The sequence below is a fragment of the Pseudorca crassidens genome, chromosome 4, assembly GCF_039906515.1.
Source record: "Pseudorca crassidens isolate mPseCra1 chromosome 4, mPseCra1.hap1, whole genome shotgun sequence".
Taxonomy (NCBI): domain Eukaryota; kingdom Metazoa; phylum Chordata; class Mammalia; order Artiodactyla; family Delphinidae; genus Pseudorca; species Pseudorca crassidens.
This window is the reverse complement of record NC_090299.1, coordinates 125,538,025-125,562,531: the sequence shown is the minus strand read 5'-3', so window position 1 is coordinate 125,562,531 and position 24,507 is coordinate 125,538,025. Positions and strand designations below refer to the sequence as shown.

The following is a 24,507-nucleotide window of genomic DNA, read 5'->3' as shown; positions in this document are numbered from 1 at the left end:
GGGGGAAAGGAGAAGTATTGGTTGGAGGAGCAATGCGGAATGTTTCCAAGCAAAAGAAGTAGGTTATAAAATGTGAGAGAACTCAGCACTTTTAGAGCAGTGTAAGTTGTTCAGTATGACTAAACTATCTTCTGCAAGAGATGAATTTGGGGAAGTACACAGATAGATTGTAAAGAACCATGTATGTCAGGCTACGAGTCAAAAAGCCTATATGTAACCACTAAGGTAAAAGCAATTTTTTTAAGAGTCTCCAATTTAGGGAGTATACAATTTAGAAGCACCTTGAAATAGCATAAAGAAAAATAGTTGTTTTATATGATTTCCTATGATGCCGAATGAAATGTTCTCAGGATGATCCAGAAATATATACAAGTGATCTGCTTCTGAGGTGCAGATTAAATTTCTTCAAGGAATCTGGGTCACAGCTTATGCCATTTTACTTCTAAGAGGGATGAATCAGAATCCATTATATACAATTTTCTGGTATATAGAATAACTGTAATATAGTCTAATGAAAATAAAATTGAGAGGATATCATTAAAAAGACAATTTTAAAGAATGTTCTGGAAAAGACAGGTTAAGTGGTTGATAATGGTTAAGTTGTATTCCCCCCTAAAACATATAGGAGTTCTAACCCCCAGTACTGTAGAATGTCACTTTATTTGGAGAGAAGGCCTTTACAAAGGTAATGAGGTTAAAATGAAATCATTAGGGTGAGCCCCAATTCAATATGTCTACTCTCCTTATAAAAGGAGGAAAATCTGGACACAGAAATGGACATGCACACAGGGAGAAAACCATATGAAGACTGGTGTTTGTTGCTACAAGCCAAGGAACCACCAAACACTGAGAGCTGAGAGACAGGCCTGGAACAGATCCTTCCCCACTGCCTTCGAGGGGGCATGATCCTGCTGACACCTTGATCTCATACTTCTAGCTTCCAGAACTGTGAGATAATAAATTTCTATTGCTTAAGGCACCCAGTCTATATACTTTGTCACAGCAGCCCCAGGAAACTAATAAAACAGGATTATAGGAAAAGTGACTCCTTCTAAGAACTTAAATGACAACTAAAAGCAATAGTTTACCCTAGACTGGACCTAGTATAGTAAGGTAAAAATTCTATAGAGAACATTATCATTTTAGCTAACAAAATTGATACATGGAAAGCAGATTACACATGTTACATTAATTTAAATTTATGAAATGGTAACTGTTACTATGGTTACATAAGAAAAGATCCCTATTCTACAGGAATACATACTGAAGTATTTGGGGGTAAAGGGCCATGAAGCACGTAATTTACCCTCAAATGATACAGTAAAAATATTACATATATGTGTGTATATTCTACATATATGCATATATATACACATAAATGTGTATTAATTTGTAATCACACACACGGAGGGGAGTGGGGTGGGGAAAGGAAGGGAGAGGAAGGAGGGGAGGGAGAAAGCTCACGTAAAAAAAGGCGGGGTGTATAAAATGTTACCAATAGTGAATTCTGTGAGCTATTTTTATTTTTGCAACTTTTTCTAAGTTTGAAATTATTCCCAAATGTTTTAAAAGTTGTTTTTTTAATGCTGAGTATGAAATTATATTATAAAACGTGCGTGAGAAATAAATGTCCCACATAGAATGGTGATTACTTTCAAGACATTACCTTTAGAATGGGAGGAAAGAGAACTGGTTTTTGCAAGGTTTCAATTCTTTTTGTAATATTCACTTAGAAAAAAAACCTGAAGCAAATGTGACCATTGTTAAGATTTGATAAAGCTAAGTACTGATCATTATTGCTTTATTCTCTACATTTTATCAAAAAAATTTTTAATGTACACAGTTGGAAATAAAATATTTTTAGTAGGACATAAGTAAGAGAAGAAAAGAAACATCCAAAACTGATTTAAGCCAAAGAAATTCTAAAATGCCTCAGGAAAATCTGAGACATACATTTCCATGTAAAATAAAAATCAAGTATCACAGTCATGGCATTTAATTGAATATATTCTTTAATATTATAACAGTAATGCTAACTAAATTTGTCTTTGCTTAAAAATAAAAAACATCAGAATATCTACTTTGTAGAAAGTAACCTAACACTTATTTGGAATATCTGTTAATAGAGAGAAAAATGGCCTTCTTTTTCGTATTTACACAGTACTCATACAGCTATTCGTTAATTCCTAGCATTGCAAGTTCTTTGATATCCATACTAAAGTTTACTTTCTAAGCAATTCTAAAATAGAGTAAAAATAAGTAATGCTAGGAAAGCATGAAGCAATCCTTCTCTTCTTTTTCTTTCTTTTGGGGGAGAGGTCATTTTCTAGTTACCATAACTAAGGATAGTTGCTGATTTACACAAAATTTTTAGTTGGGAAAAAATTTTTTGGACATACATCAGTTATGGGCAAATCACACAGACATAAATATCATAGTAAGCAGTCATTTACCAGGTATCACCGGGCAGAGTTGCATGAAAGTGTCCATAGGCAGAACAACCCCCACCCCGCATCCCAGCAGAGATGCTGAGTGTCAGATCGACTGCCGCTGCAGGTGACATGGTCCAGTGCCAGGAACAAAGGCAGTGAGGGACTGGAGGCACCTCTTCCCAACACCATGGAACATCACCAGCAGCAATGGTGCTCGTGAGGGGAACCAGGAGAACACGGTTCCTCTGTGAATTCCACTTCCAGTCACATATTGTGAGCGCATTAGTCTCACTTTTCTTCTGCAACCATCACCATTAGTCCCTGGCAGAAATAACTTCCAGCTGTACCAGACAGCACACTACTGTGATAATTTAAACAAACATTAAAAACGAAAAGGTAAATAATATACTTTCTAAACCGCCTTCTTTTTTTTCTATTATAAAAAGTCTCTCTCCTTCCACCCTTCCCCTTCTCGTTACAACTAACCTCTAGAGAACATAAACTGCTCTGGGCAAGCAGTACATTATCATAAGGTTTCCTTTTTTTTTTCCCCCCCTGAAGTCAGTGCATCAAGGCACTTTAAGAACTTAAAGAAAGAAATTAAATTATGAAAAATTGCTCTGAAATAAATCAGATCAGCCATCTGCAAAATAATATCCCAGGTAATAACTTGGGAAGAATATCCAAATTCCAACCATGGTGATTGGGGTGAATTTTTATAGAAGTATGACGTGATTAACATATTTAATCAGCGGTGCTCTGTTTAAAGAAGGGGGATGGTCAACACAGATTATAGAAGGGAAGCACAGAAAGTAAGAATTTGGCAGTGTGTCCTAAATAAACCTAGAAGAGAGGTTGTTCAACCACATAAATATGAATATTATGATTTTTGTGGCAGGCACTCTATCTCTGTGTTGGAGACAGAGGCAGCAGGCTAACATGGCCATTGAGATTTCCTTTGGAATTTACATGTCATTCCATGAGGGCAGGGGGCCTTGTCTGTTTTGGTTACCTCTGTATCCCCAGAACCTAGAAGAATGTAAGCACTGAACAAGTATTGTTCAGTTAATTATGATCATCCCACTGTCTTTTATGCTAAATCAATATTACCATACAGTGATTTTTGCTTGTATTTGGATTCCCATACAGTTTTGGCTGAGAGAGAAACTGCTGGCCAGAAAAAAGAAATCTGCTGGTTTCTTTGATGGTTAAATTCCTCATGACAAATAATTTTGCTTTATATGTTACCACTTGCACATCTGTTTAGTGCAAGTTAGTAACTGAAATATTTATCAACAGTTGGCACATGAAAAAAACTAAGTCTGGCTGCCTTTGTCAGGCCGCTCCTAAAATTTTCTGATTTTTACTGATTTTACATTTGAATCTCTTCCTCTTAAATTAAAAATCTTGGTCTTGATGACATGAACACAGTTACTCATTTGCTTGATTTACAATATACCCATAATAGTTTCAAAAGAAATACACCAATATTACCTAAGTATAAGGCTAATAAAAAAGGTTTAAGATATTTTCTGGCTCTTTTGTCCATAATACATATCCTAGTAGGGGTATTTTACTTATCCTATTAGGGTCATTTATTCCAAAGTCTTTTCAATTTCATTGGATTTTTCCTCTTTTTGATCTTATTTTTTAAGTTATATAAAACATTTAATAATTTCAAAGTCAAAACTATTAAAGAAAATAGATTCCACTAGTGAATATGACATTTCTTACTTTGGCCAGTGTAACTTTGGAAAAGACACCTGTAAGCTGGGTCAAGGGATAAATAGGTAACCTTGCTAGAGATTGGCAAACTTCCCTTCATTGGGAGTGTGTCATTTTGCATTCCCATCAGCAATGTAGGAGAATGCCTCTTTTCCCACAGCCTCAACAACAGAGCATCTTGGTGAATTTTTGGAATACTGCCAATCTGAAAGATGAAGATGGAATTTCAGTACAATTTATATTTCTCCTATTATGAGTGAGGTTGAATATTTTTTTCCATGTGTTTAAGGGGAACTAACATTTGTTTTCCTGTGAATTGTTGCTCATTTTTCTATTATATTGTTGGGTTTATTTTTCTATAATTTTTAGGAGTTCTCTATAAGTGAGGTTCTCTAGCATTTGTCTAAGTTTTAATTCTCAAATATTTTTATTCAGTTTGTCATTTGTCTTTTGACTTTGCTTCTGATGCATTTTGCTATGTGAAAATTATCTGTGTTTATGTAATCAAAAGTGATCAGTTCTTTTGTTACCTTTGGGTTTTCAGTCAAAGTTGGGAAAGTTTTTCCCACCCTCAAGTTATATAGAAATTCACTAAAGTTTTCCTCTAGCATTTGTTTTACCTTTTCACATTTAGACATCTAGTCCTTGGTTTTTGGTACGACAAATAAAACTAAGGTTATCTTTTTTCATACAGCTAACCCATACCATTTATTATAAAGTCCATCTTTTCCCCACTGCTTTGAGGTTAGGATGGGGGTTTACATCTTCTCTTCCCTTAACCAACACTAAGCCACTAGGATAGTATCAGTACAAAGTAGGTACTCAAGAAGTATGTGATGAATGAATAAATAATTGTGCCTTATTTATTAACTGTACCTCAGGAGATTCTGATGCAGATTATGTTTTCCATACACCAAACTTTTAAGATACACCTCTGTAAAAGATACAGTTTACACCTGAAACCAGGACTCTATATGCAAAAAGGCATAGAAGGTCCACTGGGTAAGGAGAATAATGACCAGTGAGTCACATGTGTATGAAACCAGACTGAGAATGGGTTGTAGAAAGGCCATAGGGTGGTATGTAGGGGATTTTAATGAAAAGTTTAAAGGAAAATGAGAGTTTTGAGAAGAGCTGTTTGCAGGGTTTCGTTTTATTTTGTTTTCTGAGGTGGTAGTGGTAAGGATAAGGTTATGAGCTTTACAATATAGTTTTGTTTAAATTTAATAGTGGGGGTCACCAGGGCATCCCTCAAGCTTTTACCTTGCCACATATGCATAAAATAACATAATAGGTCAAAAGAAGATTGGAAACCCTGACAGAAAAATGACAGCTGGCACAAGTAAGAACTCTAAAATGCTAACAGGAAAGCTAAAAAAAGGCAGAAAAATGTGGGTCATTTTAGCTAAAGAACAAAAAGCTCTATGTATCTCAACTTTTTAGGATATCACGAAAAATATCTGAATATTTAACAATGAGTACACCAGAAAAGGCTATTCTCTAAGAGGCAGGGAAATGTGTAATCTATTTCACAAAAAGATTTATTTTCAAGGAAAATGATGAAAAACATTGGAATTTGAAAGTAAAAACTTCAATTGTATGGAAGTTTTTCTTTATGAGAATTATCTCATTCCTGCATGATGCTGAGTATTTCAGGCACTCTTCTATTCATTTCAGAACGTTTCTATCAAGGTAGAGTAGTAAACAAAATTAATAGGCATTTTTCTCCTTTCTTAACTTCTTTAGAAGACATAAGATTGCATAAAACTATAGTTATAATACTGTACAGTGGGTTTATAACATATATAGATGTACTGTACATGAAAGGAGCACAAAATATGGGTAAGGGGATGAAACTAAGTTGGAACAGTCACTATATTTTACTGGAATTAAGCTAATATTAATCTGAAGTAGATTGTGATAAATTAAGATGCATTTTGTCCCTAGAGTAATGACTGACTAAGAAAATAACTAAAAGAAATAAATAGTAAAAAAAAAAAAAATTAATGAAATAATATGGTAGACTAGAAATATCTATTTAATATAAAAGAAAAATTTAAAGTAAGAAAAGAGAAACAATAAGACCCAAGACTAAAGAACATAATCAGCAAAATGGCAGACATGAATCCAAACATATCAACAATAGCATTAAATAGCAGAGACTATCAGACTGGATAAATAACATCATCCAACTATATGGTATCTACAAAAGATAGACTTTATATTCAAAGACAAAATAGCTTGAAAGTATAAGAATGGAAATCTATGTACCATGCAAATAGTAACAACAGAGAGCTGGATTGGCTATACTAATATTAAGCAAATCAAACTAAAAAAGTACTAGAAACAAAGAGGGACAATTTATGATGAAAAAGAAGTTCAGGAAAATAGTGCTGAAAAATACCCCCACCTTGAAAAAAAGATATCAGTTCCTATCACTAGAATCTGGAAATGTTATATATGGAAAAAGGGTCTTTGCAATGTGATTAAATTCAGGATTTTGAGATTGAAGCATCATTCTGGATTATGAGGGAGGGCCCTGCATGTAATCACATGTATACTTTTAAGAAGAAGGTGGAAAGAGATTTCACTATAGACAGAAGAGGAGAAGGCAATGTGAGGACAGAGGCAGAGATCATCTAAAGGGAGTATAACACTGATTTTGGACCTCCGGCCTCTAGAACCATGAGAGAATAAACTGCGATTGTTTTAAGCCCCCAAGTTTTTGGTAATTCGTTATAGCAGCCATTGGATATTAATATATGCACTTAACAGCAGGATTCAAAAACACAGGAAGCCAAAACAGAACAGAAAATATTTGGGAACTTCAACATCTAACTAGCAAAAGTTTACAGACATAGGCAAAATCAGCAAAGATATAGAAGACTTAAACATAAAAACTTGATCAACTGACACCTATAGAATACTCAACAACATAAGAATACCCATTCTTCTCAAAAGCAAATGAAGAATTCTCTAACACAGACCACATACTAGGTCATAAAGCAAGTCTCAGTACACTTAAAACAACAGAAATCATACAAAGTATATTCTCCAATCAACGTGAGATTAAATTAAAAATAAAAAACAGAAGGAAATTTGGAAAATTCACAAATATCTAGAAACTAAGCAGTATAGTTCTGAAAAACCCATGAGTCAAAAATCACAAGAGAAATTAGAAAATGTTGTGAGAAATGAAATTAAGCAAACAAAATATCAAAACTTATGGGATGTAGCAAAAATAGTACATAAAGGGAAATTTATAGGTGTAAAAGCCAATATTAGAAAAGAAGGAAGAGGGACTTCCCTGGTGGTCCCATGGTTAAGGCTCCACACTCCCAATGCAGGGGGCCAGGGTTCAATCTCTGGTCAGCGAACTAGATCCCACATGCTACAAGTAAAAGAGCCTGCATGCCGCATGCCACAACTAATATGGCCCGCATGCTGCAATTAAAAAGATCCTGCATGCTGCAACTAAGACCTGGTGCAGTCAAATAAATAAATATTAAAAAAAAAAGAAAGAAAGAAAGAAAGAAAAGAAGGAAGAACTCAAATTAAAAAAACTTGTTTCCTTACTGTATAGCACAGAGAACTATATTCAGTATCTTATGATGAACCATAATGGAAAAGAATATTAAAAAAAGAATGCATATATATGTATAACTGAAACACTTTGCTGTACAGCAGAAATTAACACAACATTATAAATCAACCATATTTCAATTAAAAAAAATAACAAACTAGTTTCCCAAATTAAGAATCCAGTAAAAGAGCAAACCAAATCCAAAGCAAGCAGAAGGAAAGAAACAATGAATATTAGAGTGAAAATCCAATGAAAGGAAAAAAAATAGAAACACAACAGAGAAAAAACAATGAAGTGAAAAGTCAGTTCTTTGAAAAGATCAACAAAACTGACAAACTGTTAGCAAGACTGACCAAGGGAAAAAAATGATACAAACTACCAAAAATCAGGGGTGAATGAGGTAATACCACTACCCACCTTAGAGGCATTAAAATGATTATAAAGCATACAATGAACAACTTCACACAAATAAATTAGACAACTTAGATCAAATGGCCAAATGCCTAGAAAGACACAAACTACTGAAACTGATTCAAGAAAAAAATCGAGAATCTGAATAAACCTATAACAAGTAAAAAATTGTTTTAGTAATTTAATATCTTCCCCCCCCACACACACACATAAAATGTCCTGACAGCTTCAGTGGTGAATCCAGTTAGACATTTAAAGAAGGAATAATAGCAATCCCTCACAAGGTCTTTCAGAAAATAGAGGAAGAGGTAACACTTTGCTCTATCTCATTCTATGAGACCAATATAAATCCTGATATTAAAATCATACAAAGATATCACAAGAAAACTACAACCCAATATTCCTCATGAATACAGATGCAAAAGTCCTAAAATATAATAATTTCTCAACAAAATATTAACAAAAAATACAGTACAGATCAAAAGAATTTATATCATCCAAGGGTGATACACTCATGGAATGCAAGGTTGGTTTAACAACCAAAAGTCAATTAATCTAATATATCATATTTCACTTTTTGTTTGGAAAACTTTTCCCTATTCCAAGATCACAAAGAATTCCTCCTGTATTATCTTCTAAAAGTTTATAATTTTGCCTTTTGTTTGTTTTTTTATTCATTCATTCACTTTTTACTTTATTTTTAAAGCTTTAATATATTTTAATTTTTGTTGATAGTATAAGGTTACAACTTAACTTTTTTCCATATTAATATTAATATCTGTTATGAGTTGAATGGTATTCCCCCAAATTCATAGGTTGAAATCCTTAACTTCCCAGTAACTCAGAATGTGACCTTATTTGGAAATAGGGCCATTACATACGTAATTACTTATGTTAAGATGAGATCATACTGGAGTAGAGTGGGTCCCTAATCCAATATAACTGATGTCCTTATAAAAAGGGAAAATTTTGACACAGATATACACACACATAGAGGGAGGATGATGTGAACAGACGTAAGGAGAGCATAGCTAAATACAAGTCAGCAAGAGGCCTGGAACCAATTCTTCCCCCAACAACCCTCAGAAGAAACCAACCCTGCTGAACTTTGATTTCAGACTTCTAGCCTCCCAGGACTGTGAGACAATATATTCCTGTTGTTTAAGCCACCCAGTTTGTGGTACTTTGTTATGGCAGCCCTAGGAAACCAACACAATTACTATTTATCTCAGCATCTAAATTGAGAAGTCCTTCCTTTCCCCACAGATCTGTAATACCAACTTTATGATAGATGAAGTTTCTTTATATGTCCTGGTCTGTTTCTGGGTTCTCTGTTCTCTTTGATTAGTCTCTTTCTCCTAATTTCCCTAATTACTACAGCTTTAAAATAATTCATGATATATAGTAAAGCAAGTCCCTCTGAAATCTGTTCTTGTTCTCAGAAAGGGTTGTGGTTATAATTGGCCCTTTACCCTTTGCAATCAGTTTTTTATATTCCAACAAAACGAAACAAACCTACTGGGACCTGGATTGGTTTTCATATTGCATTTATAAACAAATTTGGGGAGAATTAATAATCTATCAACACAGTACATCTTTTTATTCCCACTTATTTAGGTGGCCATTCAGAACTAGAATTTTCATGGTAAATGATATACAGAACTAAAAGCAAACCAAACAATATTAATTTTAGCTTTTTAAAATGTTTCATACATATCTGCCCCCATTCCCCAGGGCTTTAGATCCAGCCACTGCAGGGAGTGGGGAAGTGGAGGGAAGGATACGCCCATAGTTGAGAATAATTATCACCAACTATACCACCATGACTATTTACATTCTTGGCCATATCATTATCAATGTGTAAAATGAAAAGGCAATTGGAAAAGGAACAGTATGAAAAAAGCATGTTAGCTTCTGGCATTTGTATTCCCCCCCCCAAAAAAAAAAAAGTTGCTTAGTCAGCTCTCTTAAGAAACAGGGTTTTGAATCCCATTTCTTCAGAAAATGGAAACAAGGATATGAATACAGGTCAAAAAAGTGCAACCCCTTTCAAACCTCAACCAAACCTTTCAACCTTACAGTGTTTCTAAACACTGTAATTTAGAATATAATATGCTATTACAATAATCTAATTGCTATATCACTACAAATTCAGCCATCTCAAGCTGCAGGTCTTGCTATATGTACATATATAGCACTTTTTCATCAGGGAAAAGAGAGTCTTAGTCTCATCACTTAAGAATTGTAAATTTTCCATTCAAAGGAAAAAGAAAAGACTGACCTAGTTCATGCACATATATAAGATCTATGAAGATTTACGCTGAAGAGATTTAAATTTTACCAATAGATAGGAAAACACTAGGTTGATGGTGAAATAAAATTTGAAATTTTTATTTTTCTCGTAGACAACAATATAAAAAATCACTTTTAATCTGTCCATATATTATCTGGAAAGAAGATAACATACTCATTTAATTTTTCTTTATCTTCTCAAGCAAGTGACAACCCATGCCACCTTTATGAAACAGTAGGAAAGAGAGAAGCTACAGAAGATACACAAAAGCAAAGGTGACTCTAACTGGTAACCTCAGGACAATTCACTAATAGGAGCCTTCCTTTACTAAATTCATGCCACCTCTCAGCCCTGAGAAGCTTTCTATTTCAACAGCCTAAGTTATCAAAAAGGAAGTAACCTCCAAAGAGTAGAGGTATTGTCTGCCTGGTTCACTGAGTCTAACAGTGCTCGTACATAGATAGGCAACTCAGTAAGTACCTGTTAGATGAACAAATTACTTTCATTATTATTATAACTTGAATAAATTACACATCCTGTGGAAAAAACAAAATGCTCCACCTCACCAACTTTTATAAACTTTTACAAAAAATATTACTGCTGAGAGTATGACTTTCTTTGTCTCTTATTCAACTTAAAACTCAAAGGTTGTAAGAGGCAGTATAATATAGGTCCATAACATCGACCTTATATCATGAGATAATGATAAGCAGTCTGAATTCACACATTTTCATATTATTTGGAAGTATGAGAACCTGTTTCTCATTTATATTTCTGAAGCAGTATTTGGAATAATTTTTCTTCTGGTCTAGGAAGTATTAAATAAAACAGACCAATCTCTTGGATGTATTTAAGACTGCTTTGGTTTTACCCTGATTCCAACTCTTCAGAACAAAGAAAATTTAATTTATATACCTGAAAGAATAATCAGACCTATGAAGGTTTTCTTTCTAAAATACACAGGATATTATCTTCTGTGTATAAATTCGACACTTAAGGCCAACTCATAAATCCTTATTTACATCTTCACTACCTACAGAAAGCTCAAGGAGTAAAATAGTTATAGATAAGGTAGCAGTTACAGGCCTCTAACACAAAGAAAATGTAGCGTTACTGTCCACCATCAAAATCATGCTCCTAAAAATATTCTATTCCCTTGAAATAATACTTGGGCAACCAAATACTTAAAAAAGGCATGCTGGGTATCTTAAAATGAGTATGTCAGTTAATTAAATCTATGATCCCCCGCTACCAATGGAGTACTGTACAATCTGTTATTATTCACTGTCCTATAGATCATCTGTTCTTGGTGCTGGTTTGTTCCAGGAAGAGAGACAGCTGCAACACTATATCCCTGTTCAACCTGAGGACCATCTGACTTTAATTGTAACACACAGCTTGATGTGGCTCTGGCTATGAGAAGCCAAAGTATCGTCTGTAATAATCTGGAAAAGCAGAAACCTGCCAACAGAGGGCTGAAAACAGGGACTTGTGCTGTCTGGCTGCCTGACGGGCTGCAGGAAATATGATTAATGAGCAAGGTATAATGATATCAGGAACCCGATTAGCACCACAAAAAGGTCACAGATCAAAGTAGTATGCATTTCATGAGCTACAATCATTGCATAAAATCTGTGGACTTGAAGAGGAAAACCAAAAAGAGGAGGGCGATAAAACCCTTATGTGATAACAGGCTAACATACATAAAATACCATACTAATAATTTAGTCACTTACAGAAAGTTAACAGGAAAATTTAAAACGAATCAATATGAACTGCACCATAGGAAAGCTTTGTTCATCACAGGTGTATAATAAATATTTTTGAATGAATGAATGAGTTATTAAATTCTTTCCTAAAGGCACATGTAAGTAAAATCAAGTATTTTTCTAATTATGAGTTAAAATTATCAGAGATGTAAATATTTGACTGTAAAATGTTTGCATTTAACTTGCAGTAAATTTTTATGAGTTCTGTTAAGAATATAAGCTTATTCAGAAGCTAAACTATGAAGACATTTGTAAAACTCAGAGAAAGAGGAATCACTGGGACAAATGTTTAATAGCTCAATAATAAGTTACATTAAATGTGCAGTTAGTATTATAAAATACTACTGTTTAACATTTGATAGTCATACAGAAGTTTAGAGCATGAGCAGGCAAAACCAAAATCTTATTGGAAAACAATTTGGTAAGCTGCCACCTTCTTTTCCTTGGTGTCCTTGTGAGACTTGTTCCAAATAGATCTGGCTCTTCTGAGGAGAGGGTACTGAGAGTAGGGATGGGGGTACTATCAGAAGAATGGCTTACTTTATACAGTTACATTTTCTTAATTGTCAAAATATTGTTGAAGAGCTTTAAATATAACTTACTCAAATGTTTCTGCCTCTTAGACCTCTTTTAAAGCAAACACATTAACAAATTTCTTTGTATTTTTAACAATACTAAATATGGTAATGATTAATAGAGTTGGTTCCCTTAAGACTTAAAAGTATAAACTGAGAAAAAATGCTTCAATAATAAAATGATCAGAACATGGTTTTAATTTTTTAAAAAATATATTCCTCAAGAATGGGGATGATTATTTACAACTTTCAAATATTATATAAATATTATTTTATATCTACCTAATAGCAAAAACGTTTATTCACAATGGTGATTCAGCCTGCCATACACTGTCACCCCACAGTAAGCCCTCAGGCACTGCAGCCACCCGCAACGGTGCAACCCCTGGGACTCAGGAGGGAAAGAACAGGACACTGGCCCCAGACAGCTAAGGTGTATATCAAAGGAATGACTTCAAAGAGCCCAGATTCTTGCATCTTCCCATACATAGAGACGCACTAAATTCATTAATTTGAGATACCTGGTTTTCCTTAATTAACAGTAATCTTTTGATGCTCCAACTACCTGGGCTTGAAGTACTTAGAAAGTCCACTGAATAAAACATAATTCTCAAAAAAAAAAAAATGGTGATTCAGAAGGAACCATTAAAAAGGAAAAGACAAGCCACAAACTAGGAGAAAAATATCTGCAAAACATATGTTGGATAAAGGATTTTTATGGAGGATATATAAAGATGTCTTACAAATAAATAATAAAAAGACATACAACCCAATTAAAAAACAGGCAAAAGATCTGAATAAATAGCTCACCAAAGAACATACTAAGAGTAGGAAATAAGCCTGTGAAAAGATGGTCAACATCATTAGTCATTAGGGAAATACAAATTAAAATCACAATGAATCACTGGAAGAGCTAAAATAAAGAAGATTGACTGGGCTTCCCTGGTGGCGCAGTGGTTGAGAATCTGCCTGCTAATGCAGGGGACACGGGTTCGAGCCCTGGTATGGGAGGATTCCACATGCCGCGGAGCAACTAGGCCCGTGAGCCACAACTACTGAGCCTGCGCATCTGGAGCCTGTGCTCCGCAACAAGAGAGGCCGGGATAGTGAGAGGCCGGCGCACCGCGATGAAGAGTGGCCCCCGCTTGCCACAACTAGAGAAAGCCCTCGCAAAGAAATGAACACCCGACACAGCAAAAATAAATAAATTAATTAATAAACCCCTACCCCCAACAACAACAAAAAATAAATAAAAAAATAAAGAAGATTGACAATACCAAGTCTTTGCAAGGATATGGCAAATTGAAATTTCACATACTGTTGGTGGGAATGCAAAATGGTAAATATATTCTTATCATATGACTCAGCAATTAAACTCCTAGGAATCTATCCAATAGAAATGAAAACAGATATCCACCCTAAGACATATGCAGATATTCTTAAGAGCCTAAAACTGGAAAAAAGCAAAATGTCCATAAACTGGTAAATAAACAAAAGGTGTTATATCTATATGATGGAATACTATGCAGCAACACAAAGAAATTACTGATATATGCACAATATGGAGGAATCTCAAGAACATCATGCTAAGTGAAAGAGTCAGGTACAAAAAGACTACATACGGCAGGATTCCATATATATAAAATTTCTAGAAAAAGCAAAACTAAAGAGACAGAATCAGTGGTTGCCTGAGACTATGACTGGGAGCAAACAGATACAAGGAAACTTTTTGCAGTGAGGTAAGCTGATTGTGCTGATGGTTACATAACTGTATACATTTATTAAAACTCATTGAATTGAGCACTTTTAAAAAGATGGATTTTATGGTATGCAAATTATACCTCAATAAATGTGTTTTAAAAGCATAGAAAATTATTGAAAGCAAAAACCAAAAAAAACCCCCCAAAACTGCAGAATGACTAGACCTTCTATTGACATCTACGTACCCCTGGAGAGAAAAAAAAAAAAAAAAAAACACGACCATAGACAACCGTCACATTTAAAAGTTTGACATCTCCTTTAACATCTTTCAGAGCTAAGCTTTGTCTTGGGCTCTCATTTTAATTACAGTTAACTTAAAAATCTTGAAAAATACAAGCAGTAAACCAAAATACAACATGTACCTTAAGACTGTGATAGAATAATGTTAGGTGCTATTGCCTGAAGACCTCCTGTAAGCCAGAGAAAATTCTAGGTATTTTACATACATAATTACAATTTTACACATATAATTTTCAAATTACAATGAGGAAATCAAGGCTCAGAAAGGTTAAATTGCCTAAGGTCCCATAACCAGCAATGTGAGTTACCCACGATTAGGAAAACTGGTCTAACTTCAAAGCCTACGCTCTTTCCACTCCCCCTGCACTGCTTCCAGTGTATGTAAAACATGAATTTTCAGTAATAATGGGATTACAATTAGGATCTAGAATACTGTACAGGATTAAAATATAATTGTTGGGCTTCCCTGGTGGCGCAGTGGTTGAGAGTCCGCCTGCTGATGCAGGGGACACAGGTTCGTGCCCCGGTCTGGGAGGATCCCACATGCCGCAGAGCGGCTGGGCCCGTGAGCCATGGCCGCTGAGCCTGCGTGTCCGGAGCCTGTGCTCCGCAATGGGAGAGGCCATAACAGTGAGAGGCCCGTGTACCGCAAAAAAAAAAAAGTATATGTGTATATATATGTGTATATATATATATATATATATATATATATATAAAATTGTTGGTAGAAAAGGTAAGCATACCAAGAAAACTAAAATGAAATAATTTTCCTTGTTTTAGTAAAATTAAAAACACAATGCAATTTACGTTTCTTTTTTATTTTACTTATTTATTAAATAAATTTATTTATTTATTTGTTTCATTTTTTAATTTTTTGGCTGTTGGGTCTTTGTTGCTGTGCGCGGGCTTTTCTCTAGTTGCGGCGAGTGGGGGCTACTCTTCGTTGTGGTGCGAGGGCTTCTCATTGTCGTGGCTTCTCTTGTTGTGGAGCACGGGCTCTAGGTGCACGGGCTTCAGTAGTTGTGGCACTTGGGCTCAGTAGTTGTGGCACTCGGGCTCAGTAGTTGTGGCTCGTGTACCCTAGAGCGCAGGCTAAGTAGTTGTGGTGCATGGCTTAGTTGCTCTGCAGCCTGTGGGATCTTCCCAGGCCAGGGATCGAAACTGTGTTCCCTGCATTGGCAGGTGGATTCTTAACCACTGCGCCACCAGGGAAGCCCTAGGTTTCATTTTTAATATGAAGTATGAAGTATGATAAAGAAACTACTTTAAAAAACTGAGAATAAAGCTCCCTGATTCTAGGCATTTATGGAAGTTAAAGGCAAAAAGGAAAAGTCATATATTTTTTCATAAAATAATCCAGAACCCATACAACAGAGGACATTAAAGAGTCCACAGGAGAGGATTATGAAGAGTTGGTTGTAAGCACAATGATTATTGCACTTTTCACTTTTTAACTTTTCATATTCTAAATATCAGATGAAGATTTCCTTCAAAAGACAGATACAGCATATAATTTGAAAATCTTGTTTCTATTATCAAAATGTACAATGGCCTTCCAACCTGAACACAGAATTATGTTCTTCTCCTAGTACAAGAAACTCATATTTGAAAAAGTATAGAATTCAATAAGAAATTCACTTATAATCTTGAATCATCATGTTCATATAAAAGTAACCTAAATTCTGCATAAAAGAATAAAAGACACATTATACCTTTCATGTCAATAAGATTTTATAAAGTATATATGGAGATTCATGAACTATTATGTCGCTTTTAGTTATCCCTATCAACTACAGTTTTGCCCAGAAGAGCAAGGGTTAATGATTATACCAACACATGAAAGATACTTTGAGAAAAGGCTCATGACAGACAGAGTAGATGATTACTATCTTACCAATCTGTTTATGCGAACAAATTCTTCTGAGGTTTTGGCCCAAGGAGGAAGTTCAACATCAGACACTACTGTCCCATCATCCATCACTCCAAGATTATAATTATTGAAGTTGACAAACATCTCAGGGAGATAATAAAATTCAGGGATCAACTCCTATATAAAAATAAAAGACAATGTCATATTATAAATTGTAGAATACTGACTAGGTATTCATAAAAGGGCTGATCATTTACTATTGTGCAGAAGAACAAAATAAACACAGGAAAGTTTTTACTCTTTTCATATCATAGCCCTATCACAAAGTTCTATTAAGGTAGACAGATCCCATCCAACCAAATTTAAATAACACCTTACTGGGTGGTCACATGCTTTCCTTTAGGACAAATCTTACAAATTCAAAACTCTTATATACCAACATTTGAGTAATATTTGAGGTTTGACAAGACGTAAACAGAGTTTAACATTCTGTAATATCAACAACAGCTTAAACTAGATTTTTTTGAGGTATATGGAATTTTTTGCCAGAAAAAAAAAACAAAATCTTTATAAGCATTAAAATGCTTTGGTCCATCACCAACCAGGAAGATATTCATTGCATTTAGCCACAGTGTAACAGTATGTTTTGCTCACATTTCAAAACATTCAAATTTAGTTTTAGGGTACTAACTCTTATAAAAGATCAAAAGTTATAATCAGCCTAGAAAATGACCTGCACGAGAAACTAAGTAATATAAACTTGACTTTAATAAGGACATTTAAAATACGCTTTAACAGGATACTTAATAAGCAGAAAAATGCAGCCAGTTAGGTTTTTGTGTACAATAAGCCCCATGTATAACTATTTCAGAGGTCCTATAGATCAGACTTGAAATCCAGTCTTGACATGGGTCAGTGACTCAGTGGTCTTTCAGATACCCCCTCAGGGCCAGCTATGGCAGGCCCGGCTTTCCAAATGGTTGAGTGAAATAGGGAGGTCATCAGATTTTGGACAAGGTCAGTATGAACTCACTAGAGCAAAGAAAAAAAATTCAGCAGGAATTAAGCTATTATCACCTCCATCATCCATGTGAAATGTTCCTTGACTTTGAATCGTACATCCTTTGTTTACAATCACAATAATTAACTAAGCAGGGTAGAAATGAGCTTGTCCTCCAAATGCCTGACAACCACCTGATCACTGACTTGCAAAACATTTAAACTGAACAAAATTAATTTTTTTAAAAGGAAGATCCTGTTAAGTTTAACCATAAATGAAATGATGCAATGTTCATACAACAATTTTAAGAATCTCTTCTCCACAATGATGCATATAAGTCTAATTGACAAAAGACATATTTTATGCAACAAAAAGCTATATTCAATTTGTTTTAGCTAAATAACTTACTGCATGACATGAGTCAAGTACTAAAATAAACTCTTAATAAACATCACATTTAATCTTCACAACAACTTATCACACTTAATCTTCACAACAACTTTACAAGGTAAGGTATCATCTCCATTTAAAACATTAACTAAGGCTCAAAGAAGTTAAGTAATATGCCCAAGGTTATGTAGCTGATTTATGATAAATTTGGAACTTAGATCAAGATTTGTTTAACTCTAAAGCCTGTGTCCTCAATCATCAAAAAAGCATGGGTTCCATTACATAATATATACAGTGCTACACATTTAAAATATGTTTTTAACATATATTCTAAGCAATTTTTTTAAAAAGTAAACAAAACCTTTTCATTCTTCTATGATAAGAAAACAACTGGTTCTCCTGAAAAAAATACTTTATTTATATATGTGTATATGTATATATACTACACATATAGGAAGAATTTTTTAAATATGCTATAATTATTATTTACCCATATATAAATATGTCTTTATAACTATCAATTTGCTGAAATATGTATTCAATAAATTCCAACTTTGAGAAAATTTCCCAAAATGTCTTATTTTCACTCCATATTGCTTGTGCTAGTAAAGAGGAATGTTACTCTTGCCAAGTCTTGTTCTACAATAGTAATGGAGGACCATGCCTTCCTTGTGTATTCAAAATCAAAAGCAGCATTTTGGTTTAATTACTTACTTATTCTTTAAATTTCAATAATACCTGCCCACCCGTACCCACACCCTAATGCTCTCACAATTAGAGGATATTGTCCTTCTTTTGCCTGTTATACTCATTATGCTTCTATATAATTCTCCTAGGAATCAAAACAAATATAATGGCTGAATTTTAGATGTTAGGTTTCTCCCAAGTTTTGGGAGATCAGTCATCTGCATTATAAATTAGAGATACATATTGCACAGTAAAAATATGCAAAAAATATACTCTTTCTTGAGACCATGCCTAGATAGCAGATGAAGACCCAACACAGCCATAAATAAATAAATAAATTTATTAATAAATACATTCAATTAACAGAAATATATTTTGTTTGTGGCCTACTTTATTTAAACACATAAATTTATTATGAATTTATTTTATTTTAATGTTGACAGCTTACTCTAAATATAAATTCAGTTAATTTAACTCAAAATTAAATGGAGCAAAATTACACATAAAATAAACAAGAAATTTGTAATAAAAGATATGAAGAAAGCAATTTTAAATCTTACTGGACTATGTTAAACATTCAGCTGCATAATTTCTGTAATGCTGGGAGGGAGGTAATAATTTATCAGTTTCCATAATTACCATAGATTTTACTTGCAATTTCCTATTAAAGATAGATACCCTATAATTTTATAGAGTGGACATTATAAAAATATTTCAAAATTAAGATTTTAAACTTTATTAATTAAAAATTAAGCTTAATACTTCACTTGAAATTTATCGAGATAGGAATTTTACATCTTCCTTCTTTATTTTTTACCTCCCAACCTCCCACCCCATACACTTCTCCAATTTCAAGAGAGTTGTCAGGCATTTCCAGAACATTTGCAAGGTCCAGAGCAGAGACCTCCTGAAGACATCCTCTTTTTCTGTCCTTTCTGAAAGTCTAAGCAAACAGGAGATTATGTAAAATGTCTAGGAGAAGGAGTGTCAAAGGTTAATATTTTTAAAAAGACAGAAACCAAAGAAGAGTTTTTCCTCAAGATTAGGGAACCAAGTTTCTCAAAATCTGTAGTCAGCTTTCTTTAGCCTGAGGGCAAGGGGAGGGGATGAAGAGGTTAGGCTGGAACCTAGGGGATGGTAAGTGGTAATCAAGGTCCCTACTTGTCCATATAGTGCCTCTGTATAAATTAGAAAAAAACAATCCTTCTGGGCTAATTCAGCCCCAAGAGAACTCAGTTTGGTAAGTGCAGTACAGGTTGGATTTCTGCTTCTCCTTTCCTTCAGTCAAGCACCCTTACATAGAGAACAATTTGCCCACCTGTACACAATGGCTTCATGATGGTGCACTTACAGAAGACAGTCCCTTGGCACCAGGGCTTTTGGTATCAGCAAATATTTCTTAACTCAAGCTTAGATAATCAGCAGAGCTGCCAGCTTCTAAAAGACCATGTGTCCTAGACAATGAAGATATTACTAGTGAACAAGATGAACTGAAGATGTGAGAGCCAATTTTCTAGATATCACATAAGCCTGGATCTCATTCAAGCCCTGGGAAAAGGAGGTCTCTGCCCTACCCATCTAATAACTGTGAAAGAACTTCCTATTAGCATAATATAAAGAAGATTTGAATTCAAATTAGGACATTTCTTATATACTTGAGTTGCTGGTTATGAATTTATACATACAGTTGACATGTGAACAACACTGGGGTTAGGGTTCCTACTCTCTACTCAGTCAATCTGAGTGTTATTTATAGTTGGCACTCCTTATCTGCAGTTCCTCTGTATCCCACATGGGTGTTTCCAAATCCATGGATTCAACCAACATTGGACAGGGTACTACTATAGTATTTACTATTTTAAAAAATCCACACATAAGTGGACCTGTGCAGTTCAAAACCATGTTGTTCAAGAGTCAACTGTATTTCAGGGATAAAAAGTTACCAATATATTCACTGACAATTATTTCTAGGAGACAAAATGGTAGAGAGAATTCAGTATGAGCAGTACAAAACTTTTTAAATTTCCCACTATTTAACTGATTATTTGATATAAGCTTTAGGTAGGTATGAAGAGTGATATAACACATCATAATCACAAAAAGCATTTATTTCATTTTTACTCTGCAAAGAACTGTGTTAGGATCTGGGATATGGAGACGTGAGTGCTACTTCTCCTCTACAGATCAGATCACAGATCTAACAGTGAAAGGATACATTTTTTAGGAGGAAATTGGTTGTAGGCACAAATAGTACTCTAGAATTTCAAAAGAGAAAAGGATGTCTAAAAGTTGGGGTGGTCAGAGAAAGCTTTAGGGAGAAGAACATAATACATTGTACTTCCCTAATATAACACTCATCAAACTGTATTGCTTCCTCTAAATTGACGGCTCCAGGAGATAAAGGACGTTAAGTATCTTGTTCACTGCTACACCTCCAAAGCCTAGACATAGTGAGTGAAACATGTTAGATATTCAGTAAAAATCTGTTGAATGAATGATTGAAGAATGGTACTTAAAGTCAAAGATAAATATTAGCAGAGGAGAAACACAAGAACAGTCCTGACAAGGGGAATATCTTAAGAAGAGGTACAGAGATGGAAACTTGCATATATCATGTGTTTCCAGTGATCAATGAAGAACTATTTAGTTGGTTTAGAGAGGACTATATACATGGAGTAGGAGATAATTTAAAATAGGACAAATGTTTCCAATAAATTAGCACTGAAAAGAAAGATTACAAAGAATCTAATATAGTATAAAGGACATCATCAAATAAAGACAATTAAGTAAAGGAGTATATATACTTAAACCATATGACAATCTCATTGGAAGGAAATCTGCATAAGTAAATCAGTTGATGGGAGTTGAATACCCTCTTAACATAAAATAAACATACTGAACGCAACTGAGGTACACCAACATGTAAACAAAAAGATAAATAAGTATATATACTGCCTGAATTTTACTATGGATGATAGTGACACTCAAGTTATAAGCAGAATTCCGTCTTAATCCTAAAAGCATCTTTCTAAGAACTATGCCTTGATATAACACCAAATATTATAGTTCAGAATTACCTCCTTTGGCAGATGAAATTTAGTGATAGAGTCAAAGATTATGTCTTTCTAATACTTCTAATGTACATTTACAAAGTGAAGTATGTTTTATATTCATCAGAACAGAACATTCAGCTCTGGATAAAAAACACATGTTCAGCAATTCTTTAAAACATCAGGGGAAAATGATAAATAAACAACACTGACAGAGGACAGAGATATTTACAATTCACATTTTCTTCTGACTTGCTGACAATAATTTTAATCACTATCACTTAATTAGGCCATCAGGTCTTAGAGGTAAGTAACATGGTCAAAATGTAGTGTATCATCTCCTAAAATAAAAATTTGAAAGGTTCAACCAGAGGTTATACCACAGTTCAGGATAAGCCCATTGCTTTGATCACAAATCCCAAGGCTTTCATGGCATAATGACAAGGATTGGTTGTGACCACACATATGCTTTAGTTTTCTTTTCTAAGGTATGATCCCCATTGATATGAATGGCCTCTGCAGCAAGGCTGTATGATTCACCTTCTAATAGTCACCAATTCTATCCATTGAACTAAAACCATCACTTCAATAATACCTGGGTAATCATGCCAAATACTAGTCTATTAATCCAAAGAAACAAGATAATAAAACCTGAAATAAAAACCAAGATGCTACTTCAGAGCTCAAGTTAAATTTTTATTTTATTTTTACTAAAATATGAAATCCTGACAAGTCAAACATAAGCATGATAGCAAGGTAACTAATTTAATGTATACTGCTTTGGGGATACCGATGGTAAAAAAAAAAGATGTGAAAGCAGAATTTTAGCTTTTTACATTGGAAAAACTGTATATTTTATGAAGGAAAAAATCCAAAGTAAACTTTCTTAATGAACAAGAAAAGAGTTGATGAATATATATTTTTAAAAAGTATATGTTCTAATACATATTAACTTGCAAGTATTTATTTTGTTAGCCCACAAATGAGAAAATCTTTTAGAAAGTTATTAGAATTGAATTGAACCTATAAGTCATTTTAAATGGACTGCATATCTGAAAGTATTCAAATTGATATTTAGTTTCTCCTTATCGAGTAGATAAAATGCTATTTTCTTCCTTTAGTAAAAGAAATGTTAACAGCAATTTTTAAATTGGAGAAGAAAAAATAATCTATAATGCTTCCAGACAGATCAAATAAATACTGTATGGTTTTAGATATTAAACTTGCATTTCAAATTCAAAATAAAGAAAAATCATGGATTACAAACGAACAAATAGATAATCTATCTCAATCTAATACAGTTAAGAGAATAACTGGATTTGCGTCTTATCTATTCAACTTACTGGTCACGTGCTTTTAATTTAATTTTTCTAACCCTTACTTACCTCAGTCGCCTCTTCTAAAACACAGGGTTGTTGTGTGGCTAATGAGATAATACAGAATTCTACATGCACAAAAGATGTTACTACTACCACTACTACTACTACTATTATTATTATCATTAATGTGGCCCCTGATAACAATCCCAAATTAGAGACTCAACTTGCCCGATTCTTAAAGTCAACAGGTAATTCACTGATAGTGGCCATTCTTAAAAGCTTTTAACATAATCCTAAGGGAATTTAATAGAATTTACTTGTAAAAGTAAATATGACCACCAAAATATTTGAGACTTAATAGTTCCTACTAAATAGCTATCACATTCAAAACAAGTTTCTTTATTTTTTATTAGCAATGACAGTACTGTTCAACATGCCTCACTTTATGATGAATAATCTCAATACTTTATAGTTCTCTCCTGCTTTCAACACATGTTTTTCACTTCTAAATTTGGACTGGACATCTTTGCTGAACCTTTTGCTGTTTCAGACTCCTATCTTCAAGGAAATTGTAATTTGGGGAGAGATAATGGACATTAATAATACAAATAATGGGTAAGCTGTGACTGCCAGAAGAGAAGACATAAATAAAATGCCCACCTTAAATCTTTTCTGGAACAGTTTGTATAATACATGAGTATGGAGGAGAACAGTTAATATCAGTATTTATAAATATATTAATGAACAGTCTACATTTTTACACTGAACAAAAATATAAGATCACCAGGTCAAAAAACAAATTACAGCTGACCTGTGTACATTTTTATAATTCAGGAAGATAGGAACATTTTCTAAGTGCTTTAAAAAAACGTTTTTTTCTGCCCACTATGTAAGTAGCATAAGAAGAAAAATATTCAGTTTTTCAAGTAATTTTTCTCGAAGAACACACGAAAAAGAAATGGTTCATTGTAGACATAAAGAGTACAAAGTTCAAAGCTAAAAAAAATATAGTACATGGGTACATCATTTAACCTATGGATGCATGAAGAAGAAAAGTGTTAAAAAGGGTTAAATTAACAAATCTGTAAGTTATGTATAAAAACAAGGATGAACACATATACAGTTCAGTTAGAGTATGAGTGTTCTACATTGTTAAGAGAGCGGCAAGACAGCTTGAGCTGACTCTAATGTGGTTGTGTGTGTGTGGCGGGGGGTGGAAGAGGGACTGACCAAAAAAGAAAGAGAGAGAGAGAAGAAAGAGAGAGAGAGAGGGAGAGGAAGAGAGAGAAGAAAGAAAAAAGAGGGGGAGAAAGACAGAGGGAGAATGAAGAGAGATAAAGAGAAGGAGGGAGGGAGGTAAAGAGGAAGGAAGGAAGGGAGGGAGGGAGGGAAGTACATATGC

At 34.1% G+C, this 24,507-nt stretch overlaps 1 protein-coding gene across 3 annotated transcripts in view; it reads right to left on the bottom strand.

Annotated features, from left to right (window-relative positions):
- LRBA (LPS responsive beige-like anchor protein) overlaps positions 1–24,507 on the bottom strand; it is a 727,005-nt gene that overhangs the window by 129,760 nt on the left and 572,738 nt on the right. For all 3 annotated transcript variants that reach the window (XM_067736701.1, XM_067736700.1, XM_067736702.1), the window contains exon 47: positions 16,684–16,836. In XM_067736701.1, the coding sequence (XP_067592802.1) occupies positions 16,684–16,836 (153 nt within the window). The remainder of the gene's footprint in view (positions 1–16,683; positions 16,837–24,507) is intronic.